Source organism: Hypanus sabinus, chromosome 10, assembly GCF_030144855.1.
Source record: "Hypanus sabinus isolate sHypSab1 chromosome 10, sHypSab1.hap1, whole genome shotgun sequence".
In the NCBI taxonomy this organism is placed as follows: domain Eukaryota; kingdom Metazoa; phylum Chordata; class Chondrichthyes; order Myliobatiformes; family Dasyatidae; genus Hypanus; species Hypanus sabinus.
This window is the reverse complement of record NC_082715.1, coordinates 131,888,276-131,903,882: the sequence shown is the minus strand read 5'-3', so window position 1 is coordinate 131,903,882 and position 15,607 is coordinate 131,888,276. Positions and strand designations below refer to the sequence as shown.

Here is a 15,607-nt window from a genome sequence, read left to right as displayed (position 1 = left end):
GATGCATTTGTTCATTGCTCCATTTCCGCAATTTAATTTAAATTTAATGGCTCCCAATTTTCTTCAAGTGCGATTATTTTATATTCTTTAACCGTTTTACCCAAACGTTGAGGTTGTGCAACCCAAGTTTGTCAGGCTTTTTTTCATTCCCTGCCACCCTACTACCGACAACTCCTTCCCCCTTCCTCTTTCCTCATCTCTTCTGATAAAATACTCGTGTTATATCATGGTGCTGGGCTTTGGTCATATCACTGGACATAACCTGAGGTATTCGTTGATGACATTGATGGTCTCAATGCTCTCAGTACTCTCTTTCCTTGGCTTCTTGGTCCCTTGATTTTATTTTCCCATTTTCAGAATTCCATTAACACCACCACAAAGGGCAGAATGATGACGAGCCTGTGCTGCCAAGTGATTTATTCCTGAAAGTCATTGTACTCAGAAATCTGCTTACAGTTGGCCCTTCTTATCTGCGGGGCACAGACTTTTTTTCTTGGCATTATTCCCTAAACAATACAGTATAACAACTATTTACTTAGCATTTACATTGTATTAGGTATTATAAGTAATCTAGAAATGATTTAAAGTATATGGGAGGATGTGCGTAGGTTACCGTGGATCGGGAATCAAAAAAAAAACGGAAGCTCTCTAAGTCGGAACAGGTACATCCGGTATTATTTGGCGTCAGTTAGTCAAACGTTTGTCTTAGTATATAGTATATATTTTACCTTTCTATGCATATAAAACACTTAGGAAACATATGTATTTCAATAATTAAACCATTGCATTGCTTAGTAATAATTGTAGCTTTCATCAGGGCAGGGCCTTTACATGTTCCATTATTCTCACTTTATCCTTTAAAATTGTTCCAATTGTTGACCAACTGTAGCCTAATGCTTTTCCAGTGACCGATGGTGTTTCACCTCTTTCCAATCGCTTTATTATTTCCACTTTATTTTCAATCCCGATCGTTTTCCGGAACAGAAACACTGTGGGCAGCGGGTCCCAAGCTCCGCCAGGTCCGAAAGTCCACCGCACTGAGACAGGCTAAATAAGGCTCGGAGCTCCGCCGGGTCCTAAAGTCCACCGACTTGAGCATCTGCGTTCTTTGGTGTCTGTGGGGGGAGGGTGGGCGTTGGTCGGTCCTAGAACCAATCCCCCACACATAAGGAGGGCTGACTGTATTTTTAAACAGTAAGGGAAAACAGAACTAAAATAACAACAAGTTCTTCCCAGGGTCAGAGCAAGGTAAATATTAAACCCAAATTTATCTGATCAATGTTTTCGATGTAATCAAGAAATTGGTACTTTTTTACATTCTACTTGGTCTTGTTTTAAAATTCAGCCTTTCTGGATAAATTTAAGAGCTTTATTGGAACAAATCATTGGAATACAACTTCCACATAATCCAACATTATTTTTACTAGGTGATATTGAAGGGATAAAACCGAAACTTAAATTGAATAAATACCAGAAAAAATTTATAAAAAATGCATTGGCAGTAGCCAAAAAGGCTATTGCAGTTACTTGGAAATCAGATTCATACTTAACTATGGACCATTGGAATAATGAAATTTTTAGCTGCATTCCACTTGAAAAAATTACTTATAATTTAAGAAATGAATATGAAATATTTCAGAAAATTTGGCATCCTTATTTACAAAAGATAGGATTAAATATATAAGCTCTTTGAAGATAAAGTTATTAGCCATTTGGGGAAATAAATAAATATATATATTAAAGTTATTTTCAACTCCATGGAGCATGTGGAGACCTTCCGATATCCAGGCCATCTTTCTTTCTTTCTTCTTTCTTTTTCTTTTTTCTTCTTTTTTTCCAGATGGGGATATTAAGGGGGGAAGGGTTAAGGGGAGGGGGGAGGGCAGATATTATACTTCACTATTCTACTATGCTATTCACTCTATGTAATTATCTTTCAAAATTGAATTTACAAAAATATATAAAAAAGAGCAAGGTAAATTTCCAGAAAAATGCTGTGATTAGAAGAAGCTGCAAATCAATAAGTTACATGGAATAATTTGGACCTTTATATTCCCTGGATTCAACAGACAGAGAAATTTCTAATTGTCTCTGCTTAAATTGATAAAAGCACTGTCACTATGTATAGCTTTGGTTTCAAAAGCTGTTCTTTTTAATCCAATCCCTGATTGCAAGTGGGATCACTTTACAGAATAAAAAAGGTTGGATTTTAATCAGGTATGAAATATCCCAAAGTAAGATTAATAGGCCAAGGTTGAAGATGACATGACTACATTCAGTATGGTCAGGAAACTGGAGTGCTTTAGAGGTACCAGCAACCGGGGTTCAATTCCCACTGCTGTCTGTAAGGAGTTTCTGTGTACGTTCTCCCCTTGACCGTGTGAGTTTCCTCCAGGTGCTCGTTTCCTCCCGCAGTCTAAAGACGTACTGGTTGGTGGGGTAATCGTTCATTGTAAATTGTCCTGTGTGATTAGGCTTGGATTAAATTGGGGTTTCACAAACGAGAGAAAGTCTGCAGATGCTGGAATTTGGGGGTTGCTGAGTGGCATAGCTCGAAGGGCCTATTCCAAACTGAATCTCTATAACTTAAAAAAAATCATCTCTGAATGGCTGAACATGTAACATACTGAGAATTAATCCTGATGTTGCTATAAAGGGTTATCAGAAATTAAAGTCTGAGACATCTGATTTAACTGCTAACAAATTCTTTATTTTGTAATCTTAAAAACAATGGCATCTTCTCTTGTGATTTTAACCCTTTGAGTACTGAGTATCCTTTGCAACTTACAAAATTCAATTAGCTCCTGTCTTTTGCAGCACACTATACTGCTCCATTGCCCTAAAAAATGAAATGTAAATATTGCATGTCCTGTGCATTGGGCATTTGTCAGCCGCTGTGCAAGGTTTTCCTTGGATTATGAAAGCAAAGTTGTTCCGATTTTTCTCTCCTGTTATGTTAAGGCAGAAATGCTACTGCAGTCCTCAAAGAGTTAAAGAGAAGGTCTTTCTTGCCTGCCTTTTATGTAGCTGCTGAGGCAGAAATTCATCAGTCTTACATTCTGAGTTTGAAATATGTGGTTGTATTCTCATTTAAAACTAGATCTTTGCAGAGGTAGTTACAGAAGTGCTGGATTGGCCATTTCATTCCAGTTAACTCAGCAAATCAATGAAGTAGTTTAAAGTGAGGCAGAACTTTCAGCAGATCGTCTCAGTGCAGGACTGTGGTTCATAGATGTTAAAAAAATAATTTATTAAAGAAGTATATTAATCTTAAAACTTTTAGCTTGTTAAATCTCCATCCATTACATCTCATTTTTTAAAAAAGTATGTTATCCCTTCTTGCACTGTTCCTGCACCCCACAGTTCCCTACCACTAGGGCTGCAGGTAATGAGAAATTGCCAGGGAAATTTCAATTGACATCAAGCTGATATTGCATTTTGATGTTTGTATCTTGTGCTACCTTGTTGCAATACCTTTATGTTTATGTTCTTTATCTCTTTAGTACCCCAGTTGCCAAGCTTCTGAAATAAACGTGTTACCTTGGATGGAATATCTGGGGTAACTTCAAAGCCGGTCATTGTTCACTTTTGTGTTTTTAAACATTGCCATCCTTTTTTGATCTTACTGTCTCAGATCACAGCCCCCGTGATTATCATTTGGCAGACTTTTAATTTTGGCATATAAACAGTGGAGGAGACATTATGTCAGGACAAATCACAAAAGCAATTGAAACTAACCTACGCTGCCCCGTGAATATTGCATTCCATTTCATGAGGCCTCAGTCTTATTTTTAAAAATCTCATTTTGAGGCCGAGTTAATGGAATTAGTGCATCAAACCTGTTGGTGAAATAACACCGCTAATAATTTGGCTCCTGCTGTCTTTTTAAGCATCTGTACCAAATGGCACAGATACACAGTGGGGAAAAGAATCACCCACCCCATCTCTGGAATTTGAATCCCATTGACTGATATAGTTTGGCAGAGCTAAGCATCTGGGGCCAAATTATGCCTAAGGTATATTTCATACCTCTGTAAATAGTCTCCATTTCACTCCCCTCACCAGCTCTAGGAGCATTCAAAATGGCTATACTTCCCTTTCCCTGGTGGAAAATATTTTTGAGACAACACTTCGTTAAGACTCGAATTTTATGTGGTGGTGCGGTGAAAAAAGCAAATGATTGTGGAGCCCAGTGGTTACTGTAATGCCTCACAACCCCCATCACATTGTGGAGACTAGTTTAAAAGCACAGCATCACAGCACTTTAAACCTGGTCATGATTAAGATTCCTGAGGGTTCAGGGAACATAACTAGAGCCTGTAAGTGTATGTAAAGCACCGTTATTTATTCATTTCACAATGATGACTTTTATCGCCATACTATACAAACCAGCGTAACATTCCGGGGCAGCTGAGCCAAATTAACCCATTGCAGGCTTCAAGTATAATTACCTTGACCTCAAGCATTTGGTCTTCACCAGTTTTCCATCAGACACCCTTGTGATAATGGAAGGGAACAGAAAAGAAAGATGACCACATTGTGTCACGTCACAAGGTACATGAATCTGGAATAGGATGTCAAAACTGGAGAGGTTAAATCTGATCACCAAGTCCACTGGACTTGTGATGTGGGAAGTTGAGAAAGTCAAAATTACTAAATAAAATATATGTAAAGATTGTTAAAGTTGAATGCCTCATTAAGCAGCAGTCAATATGCCAGATATCTTAGGTATTTTTTCACTGAACAGGGCTTCCTAGCTGTATCTACTTCTACTGAGATTTTGTACCCTTGCAGTCCTGGTGCTTCCCATTATGAGGAAGAGCAAATTTGATTTTAACCCCTAGATTCCCATAACTTAGTTAATGCTTTTCTAGGGAAAACTTTGTCACTTGGGCAGTAAACGGACACACTTAGAGACGGGGGGGGGGGGGCGGGGGGGGGAAATGTAATGGAATCAGTTCTGCAGAATTAAAGTGAGGGCAATATCAAAGGGCAAGCCACAGTCCTTGCATTTGCTCTTGAAATTAACAGACTAAGTATTGACCAGTGACCATTTTGTGGCCACAAAACCAAGATTCCCAACAAGGCACTACAAAGACTGACTCTAAATAATAAATAGGAAATGTCATTAGATTTAACAATCTATAAATTACTGCAGTGGCTTCCCTTCATAGTGAATAAAATCAGTTTTCCAAATGTGCAGATTGAGAGAGATAACCTTTATTGAAAGTGATCTGAGCTAGGAAATTTATAATTGCAGGAACAGAAGTACCATTCATTAATAAACTCAAAAAGAATTTGAATGCCAGTTTTCATCATGGAAAAAAAAGTTCTTGGCTCAAGTCTTCCTCCCCAGTGTCTATGCACAGAGAAAATCACCAACTTTCACCCATTATACATCAGGAGTGGATTTGTAAGATCAGAGTGCTCAGACATTTTGTTTTCATGTTTAAAGTTAAAAGTGAATATTGTATTTCTGAATCTTTGACCAAATCTATGTATTTTTTTTTACCTTGTATTTATATCATTTCATGTGATGCGGCCAGAGTATGCCATTTACTGCGGAAGGTTGTGCGTTTGAGAGTAGTCCTGGGTTCCATCATTTTCAACAGGTGATATTCAATGATCACTTTCATAATATAGAAAATACTGTTAAGTACTTAAAAATGTAACTCATGACCTACTCATTAACGTGGAAAGTTAAGTTGTACAGGATGCTTTATAATGACTCTGTGAGCATCCCTCTGCCTCCTCTGAAATCTGTGTATAAAAATGGTTAAGAGTGGCCCGAGGGTGATGAATACCCCATGGATCTGTCTTTAATTGAGCAGCAGAAATTTTAAAATGTTAAGTAAGATACCAGGCTGCAGCGTGAAATCCAATGCAGAATGAAATGTCTTTTTCAGAAGGGGATAATAAGAAAGGATATTAAAGTATAAACACAAGAGATTCTGTGGGTGCTGGAAATCTAGAGCAACGCACAAAATGCTAGAGGAACTCAGCAAGTCAGGCAGCATCTCTGGAGGGGAATAGTCAATCTGTTTCAGGTTGAGACCCTTCATCAGGACTGGGATGGAAAGCCAGAATGAGAAGGTGGGGAGTGGGGAAGGAGTACAAGCTGGCATGTGATAGGTGAAGCCGGTGGGAAGTGTGTGGGTGGGGGTGAAATGAGAAGCTGAAAGGGGATATGTGGAAAAGGTAAAAGGCTGAAGTAGAAGAAGGAATCTTAACAGGAGAGGACAAAGGACAATGTGAGAAAGGGAAGGAGGAGGGGAACGAGGGGAAGGTGATGAGCAGGTGAAGAGAAATGAATGGTTGAGAAGGACTCCAGAATAGGGAATGGATAAAGTGAGAAGAGGCATTGGGAAGAAATTACTGGAAGTCGTTCTTCATGCCTTTAGGTTGGAGTCTACCCAGATGGAATATGAGGTGTTGCTCCTCCAACCTGGGCATAGCCTTGTCATGGCAGCAGGGGAAGCCGTGGATTGAAATGCTGGAATAGGAATGGGAAGTAGAATTAAAATGGGTGGCCACCAGGAAACTGTGCCTGTTGCGGCAGACAGAGTGAAGATGCTTGACATAGCGATCCTCCAATCTACGTTCGGCCTCACCGATGCAGAAGAGGCTGCACTAGGAACACCGGATGCAGTAAATGACCCTGGCAGACTTGCAGGTAGGTGTAGCATTGGTCTAGCTTACAGGGATAGGTGCCAGAAGGGATATAGGTGGGGAGGGAAGCGCAGATAATGAAGTCACAGTGAGAGTGTGGAGGGAGTGGGGATTAAGGTGTGGTTGGATCCTGTTGAAGTTAGCAGAAGTTGCAGGGAATTACATTTGCAAGTTTACATGTTCCTCTCCTTGCTCAGAGTTGGTCAAATGAACTGGGAGGAATATTGGAGTGAATTGGCCCTTCCAACTCAGTTTCTCTGCTGTTTTCACAATCCTATGTTTTGTTCCTTCCGTACCAAACCCTGGGTTCTTTGGCCACAAGTTAGATGACTATATAGCCCAGATTTGAGCTGCTCGTCTCTGAAGCTGTGTTGGTTAGTTTTCTGACCGTCTTCCCCTCACACAACTTGAATGATGGCAAGTATTAGTCATTGTGTTTTATTTGCATTCCTTTTCATTTCCGTACATGTTAACATTTGTGTAGAATTTAGGCTGTTTTGGGTGAAATTTTCATGAATATTCCAAAAATATTTCTTGGGCCTAATGTAATCGGTCAGAAACTGAAAGTTGTTTAAATGCTGCTACTCCCAACCAGTTGCACCCCAATTCCCAGAAGGATTTTTGTCAATCACCATAATTATTGACTGAAAAAGAAGCAACTGGCCTCCCTACAACCATTCAATTTTTGAAGATCTTGGGCAAGTCGCTGGGTGACAAATCCCATGCCTATGCGGTCTTACTCCTGATCCCTTACACATCCGCATCCCTGTGGCTGCAGTTGACCTGATGGTGAAATAGTAACGATGGCTAAAGATTTCTCAGCCAGACCAATCGAGCATTAGGGCAGTGATGCAAAGGGAAAATAAGCCATTGCTTTGTCTCACCGTTTACTCCACCTTAAGCAAAGGACCCATTGTTTGAAATGTGAATGGAAAAAAGCAGTTTTTTTTTTGTTCTTTGTTAGCCTCGTGCGTCTGCATGAAATCTAAATTCCCACTCACCGCCACTCTTCCACTGCAGCACCCTGGCTTTTTTAGAGCAGATGAAATTGATGGCAGAGGGCCAGAAAGTCGTCATATTTGTGTATTGCAAAATGGAATGAGTATAATTATATGCATGCCATATGTGAATGAAGCAGCTAACCAGTGATCTTCCGGATGATGAGAGGGACTCAACAGGGATTAGGTGAAATGATTATAGGCACAAGTGCAAATGTCAGCTCAGTGAACATGCTAATGAGTGTGTCACTGATGAGTCTCCCTTTGTGCAACTCCCACCTTCTGATCGTCACTCAAAATTAGCATGCAGGGTCAGGGTAAGAAATTGTGTTTATTTTTGAAAGAACAGGATTTTTAGAGCAAGTGCACTGACGACAGATTGCACTCAATGTGTCCTCGTGTCTTATGGTAATTATATTTTTAAGATGTTCTTGTCCACAGCTGTAGCATCGGCAGAGAGATGCTACACCCATAGCAGCAGTAAATACACATATTTTTATTTAAACTTTATCCTTTGAGTCTTGCAAACCCGTCCTGCAGCTGTTCGGGATAACAACAACAGATTAACCATTTAGGCTCTGAAAGAGAACTTGGAATTTAAATTGTGTGTTGCTTTGGAATTAAATAACTATTCTCACAATGCTCTCCCTCTGGTTTGTCTGTTGGCTCCAGTGGGTTGGAGCTGTAACCAGGTCAGAGATTTCTGGACCAACAGCTGATGGGGATGTATGATGTTCTGGCCTCGACTCTCATTAACCACAGCTACTCTCTGCCCCATTCCCCCCTTTCATCTCCTCACACCCCAACCCAGATAAGTATTCTCTGAGGTTCTGGCTGGCATTTCTCCATGATAAACTGAGACTTGAATAACCAAAGCTATGTCAGCTCAGCAGCTGTGGGACTGTTCCAACTGGCTATTTGCCTTGCTGCTCATTTCTGTCACAACTGTAAATAAGTTATGTTCATAAGCCTATCAGAAAGCAGAATTACAAATGATTAAAATTAACTTTCAGAAGTTTTGCGTACTTAGGCAGAGACAATGGCTGCTGCTCTCGTACCTTCCATGTTGATCCTGTCTCAGCTGAGGCAGTATTTTTGTAGACTCTGTCAAACCTTTTTCATAAAGATAATTGTAATCAAATATTACTGATCTCCAGAGGAAGCTGACAAAATTGATTATGCTCATTCATCCTGGTCTTAATGCTCCTCAGACAACATTTCATCACTTTCCCCAACCAGAAGCACAAGAACCCTCCTGTTCCTCAAATCTTTGAATAATTTTGTCTGTACAGTCCTCACAATCTAAATCTATCTTCCATAGATCATTGGTGCTCTATTAACTTCTATTTGTGGTTCTTATCTTTCGTTTTGCTCAGGGGTTATTATGACATCTTGCATTTATTCAGCTTCATGCATTTAGGAAAACATCTCCAGGTGCTTCACAGGAACACAGTGAGACAGAAACTAAGCAAGTAGTGTTAGGAAAGATATCTTAAAGTCGGTTCCAATGCGGATTTTAATGAAGATGGTAAAAGAGAAAGAAACAGAAGGCAAGCGATTTATTCGGGAATTTTCAAATTAAGTTTGGACTGAGTTAGTGTTGATGAGTTGAAGAAAGTAAAGGTGGGTAACATGCCAGAAATGGAACATTGCAGCAAAAGATATGGACATGGAGAATTTGGAACAAAAGGATTTAAAAAAAAAATCAGGGCATTAATGAATAAGGTAGGCAGGAGACAAAGGTATGGAATTGGAAGGGAAAGCATAGAAACATAGAAAATAGGTGCAGGAGTAGGCCATTTGGCCCTTCGAGCCTGCACCATCATTCAGTATGATCATGGCTGATCATCCAACTCAGAACCCTGTACCTGCTTTCTCTTCATACCCCCTGATCCCTTTAGCCACAAGGGCCATATCTACTTCCTCTTAAATATAGCCAATGAACTAGCCTCAACTGTTTCCTGTGGCAGAGAATTCCACAGATTCACCACTCTCTGTGTGAAGAAGTTTTTCCTCATCTCAGTCCTAAAAGGCTTCCCCTTTATCCTTAAACTGTGACCCCTCGTTCTTGACTTCCCCAACATTGGAAACAATCTTCCTGCATCTAGCCTGTCCAATCCCTTTAGAATTTTATACTTTTCAATAAGATCCCCCCTCAATCTTCTAAATTCCAGTGAGTATAAGCCCAGTCGATCCAGTTATGAGCCTAGTCAATCCAGTAACATGTATATCACTGCAGTCAGTATATTTTACTTTGAGTTAATAGAGTTTAGAGATTGCAAAGTTTCCAGAATGTAAGGCTATATATGGTCCTAGAGTTCTTTTTACTCTTTCCTAAGATTGTTGACGATTTAGTGTCAGAACTGTGTACAATATTCCAAATGCAGCTCAACAGTAAAATAACTGGTTTCACTTTGGAATGAAATGTTCAATTGCATTTTCTTACTTCAGTATGATTGTTGATAGCAGCTTTGTGATGATGTGCCACCTTCAACTTTGCTCAAGAATATTATTTATTTTGTCTTTGGAAAAGAGAGGGGATGTAGTGTCACAGAGATTTTTAGAATTGTGAATAGTTTGGATAGGGTAGATGTAGAGATGTAGGCATAGCCCAGTCCAACAGAGGAAAAACCCTCCCTCCCCACTATTGAGCACATCTACAAGAAGTGTTGTCACAAGAATGCAGCATCCATCACCTAGGACAACCCACAGTCCAGCCAACAACTCTCTTCTGGCTGCTGCCATCAAGAAGCAAGTACACCACTAAGTTCAAGAACAGTTATTACCCCTCAACTATCAGGCTTCTGAACCAAAGGGAATAACTTCACTGAGCTGATTCACTTTCAAGGACTCTACAACTCGTGTTCTCAGTATTCTTTATTTATTATTATTATTATAGGGTTTTTTTTGTTGGTATTGCAGTTTGTTTTCTTTTGCACATTGGCTGCCTGTCAGTCTTTGTGTAGAGTTTTCTATTGTGTTGATAGCTTCATTGATTCTATTGTTTCTTTTTTTTCTGCGAATGCCTGCAAGGAAATAAATCTCAGTAGTACATGGTGAAGTATATTTTAATAATAATTTTACTTTAAACTTTGAGATAATGTTACTGAATGGGAGAATCAAACCCTGGGACTTGGAATTAGAATGTGGAAGAGGGAAATGGTGGAGGCAAATAGCTTAAATGTCCCTGAGGGAGAGATGAATGGAAAGACATTGGGAAAAGCTGAACTGAGGCAAATGGAGTAGAATAATATTTTAAATGACATGGGATTGCACATGGCACCATTTACTTCTTAAGTCCGTGATTATTCTGTGCTTTGCCTACGTAAATTCTTCTTGTTAATGAACATTCAGGAACCTAGGTGCCTTAGATTTTCTGTGGATGCTTTCTGAAGATTATTTTCTGGTGACTTTTTCTTCTTGGTAAATGAGATACTGAACACTCAGAATGAAAATCTTGGTAAAATTTTGATAGAAATGCTATTTGTAAAATGCAATTAAGCAAACTTAACAAACGTAGAGGATTTAGAGACAGGGTTACAGTCACTGTTTTATGTATTTGTGTTGGTCGTTTGCAATTATGTATGTAAATGAAACAATTTATAATAAAACATACAAATGTCAGAACTAGTGACATGAAAATATAGATTGGATTACTAATTCATGTCCTGATTCGCTTTATCTCCTGTTTGTAAACCTGCACTAGTTTAAACATCGCCTGTTCTTTGGGTTCTTGGTCATAGAAACCCAAATGTTAAAAAAATTATCTGTGGTTTCTCTCAGGGATTTATATTATGAATTCATATATGCACATTTATAATGAAAACTGCTCATGTAAACTTGTCAATGTAATTACACTTTTCCCCCAATGGAGTCACTATAGTGCCATAATTGGCAAGAACATGTAATTATAGTTTGACAAGTGTACATGTCCATTTCCCTGAATAAATATGGACTTCGAAAACTATGCTGAAAATGTTGAAATACTGTATATAGTAATGGAGCCTGAATAACTTTCATCTTCTTGGGTCAAATAATCTGAGGCACCAAGCAGACTTTACCTCAAAAGTACATGGTGCTGAAGCAATTGGGCTCTGTGTTGTGCCTGTAGTAAATGACGAATAAATGATAACTGCATACGTGATTTTTCTTAAATCATTCTAGTTAAAAAAAGAAATTACAGACAGTCCCTGAGTTATGAATGTCTGACTTACGAACAACTCGTACTTACGAACAGCCTGCCATAAAGTCTATTACTGTACATTAAAAATTCGTCGCTATCCACCATTTTAAAGTCAGATCACGTTGCCATTAACACTGTGTTGAGTGTGTAACTTTGTATTTGGCTTAGATTTTTCTTAAATTCACCCTGACCCACTTTTTCTAGTCAGCACCAGCCCCACTTGTCCCACTTAACCTGTCTCAATGCAGGTGGACTTCAGGACCCAGGGGAGCTCAGGACCCGCTGCCCGCGGCTGCTGCTGAATCACAGTGTTTCTGTTCCGTTGACGGAAAACAATCACGATAGAAAATAAAGTGGAAATAATAAAGCAATCGGAAAGAGGTGAAACGCCATCGGTCATTGGAAAAGCGTTAGGCTACAGTCGGTCAACAATCAGAACAATTTTAAAGGATAAAGTGAGAATAATGGAGCATGAGAAAGGACCTGCCCCGTTGAAAGCTACGATTATTACTAAGCAATGCAGTGGTTTAATTATTGAAATACATACATTTCTTAAGTGTTTTATATGCATAGAAATGTAAAATATATGCTATATACTGAGACAAGCGTTTTGACTGAACCTAAATAATACAGGTGTCCTCCATTTTTTCAAATGCTCACTTTATGACACCTCACTGTTACGAAAGACCTACATTAGTTACCTGTTTTCGCTAACAGAAGATGTTTTCACTGTTGCGAGAAAAGGCCGCACATGCCGAGCAGCCGAGCTCCTCCCCCGGAACTGCATTCTAGCCACCACTGCTTTAACACGCGCCTATGAGTATCTGTGCTTTATGTCGATTTATTTTGTGCACCCGTTAGCAAGATGAGTTCTAAGATATCGGAAAAGCCTAAAAAAGCGCGTAAGGGTGTTACACTTAGCGTAAAACTAAACACAATTAAGTGTTTCGATCATGGTGAACAAAGTAAGGACAAAGTGAGTTTGGCTTGTGGAAGTTGACAAAGATGATGTTGCAGAGGTTTTGGCATCCCATGGCCAACAACTGATAGATGAAGAGCTGATGCAATTGGAAGAGGAAAGGATAACAGTCGAAACTGAATGCAGTAGTGAACAGACCGAAAGTGAAGTTGTCCAGGAACTGAACATGAAGCAACTGTGTGAGATTTTCACTGCGATTGACAATGCTGCAATGATTGCAGAGAAGTACCAATTTAATTTTGAAAGGGTACGTAGGTTTAGGGCGTATTTGCAGGATGGTTTGAGTGCTTACAAAGAACTGTATGATAGAAAAATGCGAGAGGCTAAGCAGTAAAGCATACTGTTGTTTTTCAAGCCTTCCACATCAGCCACAGCAGACGACGAACCTCGACCTTCGACATCGAGGCAGGCAGACATAGAAGAAGATGACCTGCCTGCCCTGATGGAAACAGACGTCGATGAGATGCCCCACCTCCCCCCCCGTGTCCCACCACCCCAACCTCCGACGACTCAGCCTAACACACCATCATCAGTGTGCTCGCTGTCTTCCCGGATCCAGTGACTGATACTACACTGTACATAACATTATTTCTACTTTATATAGGCTTTGTATTTTTATGTGTTATTTGGTATGATTTGGTATTCGGTATCATTTGGCAGCTTCATAGCTTAAAGTTTACAGGAGAGAGTGTTTCTGCCGAGAGCACTTGTGTGAGATTTTCACTACAGTGGACAGGGCTGCAATGATTGCAGAAAAGTATTTCTACTTTATATAGACTGTGCATTTATCATATCATTCCTGTTTTTACTATATGTTACTGTTATTTTAGGTTTTATGTGTTATTTGGCATGATTTGGTAGGTTATTTTTTGGGTCTGCGAATGCTCACAGATTTTTCCCATATAAATAAATGGTAATTGCTGCTTCACTTTATGTCATTCCGATTTACGAATGTTTTCATAGGAACGCTGTACCTTCAGATGGCAGAGGAAACCTGTACCGAATGTATCTGTTCCGACTTACGTACAAATCCGACTTAAAGACGGACTCAGGAACGGAACTCATTCGTAACCCAGGGACTGCCTGTAATTGAAGAAATTATATAAATTAAGATTTTTTTTTGCTATATGGCTTTGAAAACTTTTCAAAACTGGTTCTTATGAATCAAAATGTCACTTTACCGTAAGTGACAAGGAAATGGTGTTTGGGTATTAAATAATTTTTGCAACCCATAGTTACACTTTTAAAATAATTATTATAGATGATTGAAAGAAGCCCTGCATTTGCCTGATTTAGAAACATCACAAAGGGATTAGAGAACAACTAATTCCTTGAGACTTGCAGTCATATTCTGCGCATTTCCAAAATAAACCAGGTTGAACTATGGATCCTATTCTTACAGCCTCATTAACATAACGCCTCAAGGCAGTGTTTCTTACCAAATGCCAGTCATTCAACATATCACTTGTACTTGTGAGAAAATCTACTCTTTTGATAATGTCCTACAATTGAATGAATGTTTAACGGTTAGCTAATCACAAACAGTCACATGTGGTTAACACTGATCTGTCTTCTAAGTGCCTCGATCAACTAGTCCAGAGAAAGAAGATTTTAGATAATTAAAAATTAACCCTACCACAATGACTACTGCTTGGGCAATGCACACACAATGCTGGAAGAACTCAGCAGGTCAGGCAGCATCTATGAAGAGGAGTAAGCAGTCAACAGTTTGGGTCAAGACCCTTCGTCAGGACTGGAAATTTTTTTTTAAAAAATAAGAAGTCAGAGTGGGAGGGAGGGGAGGGAGGGGAGGAAGAGGTACAAGGTGGTAGGTGACAGGTGAAACCAGGAGAGGGGTGAAGTAAAGGGCTAGGAAGTTGATTGATGAAAGAGATAAAGGGCTGGAAGAGGGGGAAATCTGATAGGATAGGGTAGAAGACCATGAAAGAAAGAGGAGGAGGAGGACCAGAGGGGGATGATGGACTGCTAAGGGAATGGGAATAGTGAAGGGAGAGGGGAGCATTACCAGAAATTCGAGACAGCGATGTTCGACATCAGGTTGGAGGCTACCCAGATGGAATATAAGGTTTTGCTGCTGTATCCTGAGGGTGGCCTCACTGTGGCAGTAGAGGAGGACATGGGATGGACTGACATGTCGGAATGGGAAGTAGAATTGAAATTGGTGGCCACCGGGAGATCCTGCTTTTTCTGGACTGCTGCTTGGCTATTATCGAAAAATAACTACCTTATAATCCTTCCTCTTTATTTTCACCTTTGAACTTGCCAGTTTTAAAATTTGCTTGTATAAATAAATAAAATATTGAGCAGCCATAACAAATAGTTAAATGCATTTACTTTCCTCCCAATTGATGCTCAGCTGGGAGGAGAGAAGACGAGGAGCTATCTGGATGTTTGCATTCTTCACCCCAGATGTTTATTGTGCAGCAGCTTTCTTGGTAGCTTCCCTGGTGCCTGAACCTGTCTGGGCTTGAAGTATGTGCAGCAAGGGGAACTTTCTGCGAGTGAATGCAGGAGACATCTGGACTGGTATCACACCAGGTGCAAGTCAGGTTGTATAGAATATATTAGTGTTACTGATTCTGGACGGGCCACCAAGTTACTGCCTCAATTGACCGTTAAATATTGTGCTTTGCTTCTGCACAATGTACACTTAAAGGTGTAAGCAGTGGTCAAAACTGACGTATGCCTCCTCGTGATATTAGCATACTTTCAGACGAGCAGGGAGACAGCAACATTATTTTCAAGCTGCGGACATCG

General features: G+C 39.7%; 1 protein-coding gene across 6 annotated transcripts in view; it reads left to right on the top strand.

Moving 5' to 3' along the window:
• The window catches only part of sobpa (sine oculis binding protein homolog (Drosophila) a), a 310,007-nt gene that overhangs the window by 199,786 nt on the left and 94,614 nt on the right, over window positions 1-15,607 (top strand). For 3 of the 6 annotated variants that reach the window (XM_059983000.1, XM_059982996.1, XM_059982997.1), the window contains one exon: window positions 5,547-5,612. The exons of the other annotated variants lie outside the window; for them this stretch is intronic. In XM_059983000.1, coding sequence (XP_059838983.1) covers window positions 5,547-5,612 — 66 coding nt within the window. The remainder of the gene's footprint in view (window positions 1-5,546; window positions 5,613-15,607) is intronic. 6 annotated transcript variants of the gene reach the window in all.